Source organism: Condylura cristata, unplaced genomic scaffold (assembly GCF_000260355.1).
Source record: "Condylura cristata isolate star-nosed mole 26May11 unplaced genomic scaffold, ConCri1.0 scaffold00002, whole genome shotgun sequence".
Classification (NCBI taxonomy): Eukaryota; Metazoa; Chordata; class Mammalia; order Eulipotyphla; family Talpidae; genus Condylura; species Condylura cristata.
This window is the reverse complement of record NW_004567103.1, coordinates 47,394,710-47,400,526: the sequence shown is the minus strand read 5'-3', so window position 1 is coordinate 47,400,526 and position 5,817 is coordinate 47,394,710. Positions and strand designations below refer to the sequence as shown.

The following is a 5,817-nucleotide window of genomic DNA, read 5'->3' as shown; positions in this document are numbered from 1 at the left end:
TTTCAACGAATAAAGAGCTTTCCTTAGGCTTTATGTTTGTTCCTTATGGATATATTTTAAGCAGTGGACTTCAGTATAGTAGTCATATGATACTTCTTGGTGTCAAACATTGTCTCACTTCTTTTGGAAGAAGAATTAACATCCCTACTCTTAGTTCAGTTATGAGTTTTAACCTCCAAATCTGGTTTTCAAGGGGGCTCTATGTTATCCAATACATGTATCAGGAGTTGGGCTAAGCTTGAAATTGTTGGGGTCCATTCCATGGAGCCTTGTCCATGCTAAAATAAGAGTGTTAATAGCACAAACACCAATCTCCAGAGTAGGCTGACTAGCCTTTTTTCTCTGCAGAAACAGTACTGATCAGAGGTTCCTAAAAGCTGTAATGGGTAGTTCCTCAGCACACTAGAATGGGGGAGTGGTAACACTACCACCTGTCTGGAATACTCTTCTCAGATAAACTGTACTGCTATAGGAAGTGATCAGAGCTCTGAGCCTTCTAGGTAAGAATGGTAACTGAGAAAAGAATATTTTGAAATTTCCCATATTCCCATTAACTAGATCACTGGCTTGAACTTTTCCCTTAAACTTCAGGGAGAATGACATTTGAATTTTAGTCTACACTAAATAGATGCTTACGCTGTCAAAGTTATATCTAGACCATAAATTGGTAATAATTTTTTTACCTTTGACTTTTCAAAAATATATCCTTTCTGGACATCTTAGAATACTTCCAAATTTCTTCTGCTGAGAAGATTTGTCCTTTATTTTAACTTAAGATCCATTTAGGTGTGAAATAAAGGATCATGATATTAGGACAATAGCAAGTAATAGTATTTATTTTGCCAAGTACATTTAAAAATTTGCCAGCTCTACAGCTGCCCTCCTAAGTTCTACCCACTTCTCCAATGCCAATGTAATAATTTTCAGGCAGTCTCACAAGTGGATGGCAAAGTTATTTGAGTAAAAATTGTTTAGCACCACAGTATATTCAGAATCCCCAAAATATAATTCCACAGATGAATATAATAATTTCAAAGTGTAAAAGATTCCTTTACAATATAGTGACCTGAGTTACACCACCAATAGTTAAGTGATCAGTCTAGCACCACCAGTAATGGGACAAACCAACATTCCATATATACACTACCTGAGTGAAGAAGCAGGACATGTACCCATGTAATAATTTTTTTCAAAAATGTTTTACTTGAATCAAATCATAAAGAAGCAAACAGAAATCTGGGATACTAATAAGACAACTGGCCTAAGCTGCCAACAGGGGAAAAAAAGCCTAATTCATAAAATGTAAAAGACATGAAGAGGAGTGTATTTTTAATTAATTAGTTTAATTAAGTATTTATTTTTTTAATTGCATTAATATTTAAGTGTCAGGTATTCATCACTGAAGTCAACGTGTGCAGATACTATTAAGTTCACCATAAATAGTCTTTTTTTAAATATTAATAGTCACTGACCTTCAAAAACCTACACAGCAGATTATATAAAATCCCATTCCCAGACTAGTGATAAACACATGTCCACTATTAAAATTTATATATACTTATATACATCATACATAGAAAATTTTTCATTTTAAAAATAACAGATTGACCTTAAGTTTTCTTTTCTACGGTTTTAATTAAAATAAAATCGATAAATACACCACACAGAAATGTTACAAAAATACAAAAGGGTTATAGGCAAACAAAGAATAACGAGAATTCTTTTTAAAAGAGATACATGATAGGGAAGAAAATGAAAGTTTTATACACTATTTATGCGTTGATTCTAAACCAGAGCAATAAAAGCTTTCCGAACATTGGCAAGAAAAGCTGAAAAATTGTTGGTCTTTCTTACATTCTCTTGAAATTCTGCTAAGCACTCAAGATGAGGAGAACAATCTGACACTAAAAGGAGAAAAAAAAGACAATTTGAATGAGAATGTTTTATGGATGAGAAGTATTTCTAATTTAGATACTCTCATCTGATTCAAATCATTTCACTTCAATTCCACTTTACTGAAATGCTTTGAGCTCTGAATGATAAATATACTTGATTTTCATATCCTAACTATCTTTAGGACCTTTCCTTTGTTTAATCTTTAAATATTCATATCTTAAGTACTATAATCTTGCTTTAAATTTAAACAGATGGTAGTTGAAGGATCAAGGAGCCTAGTGACATAGGAAAGAATGCCATTTCCCTCCATGTTGTACTGTACCTTTTAACACTGTCTAAGTATTTAAACTATTTTAAAGGTTTTTTCCCAACTGTTAAGTCAGTTTTCTCTGCAAAATTTTGACTTGATTTCTAGTTTCTGATCACAGGTTAACCCCTAATAACTTAAAATTATGGAAAGTGGTATTTTCACAAGTGAAATGGAGTTAGAAAATGTGGTTGTTACTCAAACTACAGGACCTGCTTATCAATAAGACTCAAATTCACAAATAGCAAGCATGTGTAGTTGTGCCAGCTGATACTTGTTCTCATTTTGTACATCCTGTAGCAAGTCTCTAGGGAGGACAGGTCAAAGGAAATGGATCATTTTCTATCATTATTCCTGTTCTTTGTCCAGGAGGAAGAAATATGACAATATCAGATTTCCTGCTCTTTGGTAGAGATTGCTTAGAAAATAAGGCCCATTACAAAAAGAGAAAAACAACAGCAAAGAGAATTTGGCTCAATATTTATATTACAGGTTCTTTTTAATACACTATCAAATACTATGAGACTGTGGTGTAATAAAGAATATCCAATTTGGACAAAATTAAAAAGCTAGGTAAAATGTTTTGGGCAGTTTATTGTTTAAAAATTTAGCACTTATCAGAAGATATTTACTCAAAGAGAAAAGATTCCTAAAATAAAAATCCCATTTGAATAGGAATTGCATCACCTGGGTACATTAAGGAGCTAACTCAGCAGTTTATCTGAGTGTCTGACTGCTATAAAAGCCTTAAGATGAAAACACAGGCCCAAAGAGCTGAGAACCATTTTCTGAATTCCGATAAATTAAGGATTAGTTTAGTAGGGACATCAGATGAATAAGAACTGTATTTCCATTCTTTTCCTATTCACACTATTATCAATCATATATATAATTCCCTATAAATCAAAGACCTCTGAATTGCTACAGAATCACCCACTAAGCTAAATTATCAACTTCCAAACGTGTGGCATTTTCAGGATAGTGTAATTTCGAAGATATTTTATTTTGAGTAAAATAAATGATGACATTCTGATGATTTTACATTTGACTTTAAAATCAAATACTCAGATAAATTATAATATTCACATTTAAGTAGCCATATCCTTCATATCAGTTTAAGTTCTCGAAAGGATAATTCACACTTGCTTAGGAAAAGTAGTAACTATTGGTGTTTTAGACATTTCAGCCACTGTAGCCCTGTGCTATACTGACAAGAAGTTACTAAGTTTCTCAAATAAGATTTATACGTGAAAACTATACATACTATTGTATTTAGAAGAGAACAAGACCAGAAAAAAAAGTAATAGCTGTGGTAGTATTACTACCTTCATATTTATATTCTGATTGACATAACATTTTGGAATACTAATTCAAATACCATGTAAGGAACAAGGATACCTTCATAGTCTCTTGCTTCATTAAGACGCAAAGAAAACATAAATGGGCTCTCAGGATTCTTTGGATCAATATTTGTGAAAATAAACTGTAATTTATCACCTGAAAAAAAAGATTAAATTATTTAATATGAGAACATTTAATTGTGGCAAAGCTTTCAATGGAGATGAGTTTTATTACTTCTATCAATTATTACTTCTATCTCAAATGCCAAGTACATACAGTCACTAAACCAACATCTCCAAGTGTACAAGTTACAAAGATTTTGAAAATGTATTATCGTTTAAATGACACCAAAAATATTAGCAATAAAAGAAAACCATAAATTGGATATCATAAAAATTAAAAACTTTTGTCCTTCAAAGGACACTATCAGGAGTGAAAATTCAACCCATAAGAATAGGTGAAAATATTTGCAAATCATAATATACCTAAAATGACAATAAATATATACTGAGTCCAAGAATAAATAGTTCAGAGCTGGACATTACATTTTTCTTTTTCTTTCTTTTTTTTAAGATTTATTTATGTATGCATACAGAACTGGGGTACAGGCCAAGGGTGTAGGGGTGGTGAGAGGATTCACCAGAGACAGAGTGGGGAGCAGAACAGGCAGATCAACAAAGTACACTGCTGAGGGGAGCAATGGGAGGGTCAGGAGTGGTCTGCGGCGCCATGTGGATCACCTCTCGGTCCAAGGATCGAACCTGCACTAAAGCGGATGCAGCTAGCTTGCAGTGTTGCGTGTTGCGTGTTGCAGTGTTCCTAACCCACTGGCCACCAGGGAGGGCCAGAATCTTACATTTTTCTAAGCAAAAGATTATCCTCATTAAAAACTAAAACACCAGACTGACAGATGTGTGGATAAAGGACCCACAGACATTTTAGAAAAAAACTATAATTAGTAAACAAACAGAAAAAAGGTCACTTTTTCATAATCGAAGAAATTTTTTTTTTATAAATCAAAAACTTCAATCATAGCTAGTAAATTATCAAAATCAAAATTTAAAAAATTATAATTCTGGCACAAATACAATGAAATGGGCACTCTTGTTCATTGTTGTAGATAGGTGTAACTAAAACAGTTAATATAGGAGGCCTGAGACCGCTAACCTAGGAACCTTGGAAAGCCTGTTTGCAAGGCTGGCTTTTGGCTGGTATGATAAAGTTCTCCAAGATCACCCCAGGTTTCGATTCATTAGGACTCAGAGGACCCTGCATACAGTTTAATGTGGGGCCAGTACAGTGAAAGGAAAGACCAAAGATCAGAAAAAGGAAAAGGTACAGGGGGTAAAGTCTTGGGAAAAAGTGAAAGTTCCCAGACCCTCCATTCCTCATAGACAACACTACACAGGGATTGTCACAATGTGAAGTCAAAGAAATTAAGCACATCCTAACTAACTCCATTCCCTAGGATTCCTGGAAACCTGAAAGGCTTGTTTTCTCTAGACTTTGCCCATCTGCCTTTGTGTCTGGGCTGATTTTATTTTGTATTCTTCCATTGCAATAAATCTTAAAGTCTTGGCCATGAGTTTAAGTGCATGCTGAGTCTTGTCTTTCTAGCTAAACAGCAAATGAAATGGTGATCTTGGGAATTCCCAGCACAATAGGTATCCTTGTAAATTGGCACAGATACACAGAACAGCCATAAAAATGTCTCTATACATTTTTTTATTTATTTTTAATTTTTTTTAAAGATATATTTATTTGTGCATACAGAACTGGGATACAGGCCAGAGATGCAGGGGTGGTGAGAGGATTCACCAGAGACAGAGTGGGGAACAGAACAGGCAAATCGATGAAGTACACTGCTAAGGGGAGCAGCGGATGGGTCAGGAGAGGTCTGCCACGCCATGTGATCACCTCCGGGGCAGGTGGGAATCGAACTCATGCGGAAGCAGCTTTAGATTCTCAGTGCTGTGCTTTAACCCGCTGCGCCACCAGGAAGGGCCAAAATGTCTCTATACATTAATTCAGTAATTCCTCTCTGGAATTTTCTGGAAATTATACATAAGAAATGGAGAAGCCTACGTTCACTACAGTATTTCTAAAACTGAAAAACTAGCAGAATAAAAATTCTGTGTTAGAATTAATACATTTAGGGCCCTCCCTGGTGGCACAGCGGGTTAGAGCACAGCACTGGGAAGCTAAAGCCACTTCTGCATGAGTTCGATCCCCGCCTACCCCAGAGGTGATCCTGCATGGCAAGGCAGACCTCT

The 5,817-nt window shown here is 34.9% G+C and overlaps 1 protein-coding gene across 1 annotated transcript in view; it reads right to left on the bottom strand.

Moving 5' to 3' along the window:
* Positions 1–1,670: 1,670 nt before the first annotated feature.
* The window catches only part of SPC25 (SPC25, NDC80 kinetochore complex component), a 12,340-nt gene continuing 8,193 nt past the window's right edge, over positions 1,671–5,817 (bottom strand). Inside the window, exons 5-6 of the mRNA XM_004674869.2 lie at positions 3,602–3,700; positions 1,671–1,904 (exon numbers count right to left, since the gene is read on the bottom strand). Coding sequence (XP_004674926.1) covers positions 1,786–1,904; positions 3,602–3,700 — 218 coding nt within the window. The 3' untranslated portion in view covers positions 1,671–1,785. The remainder of the gene's footprint in view (positions 1,905–3,601; positions 3,701–5,817) is intronic.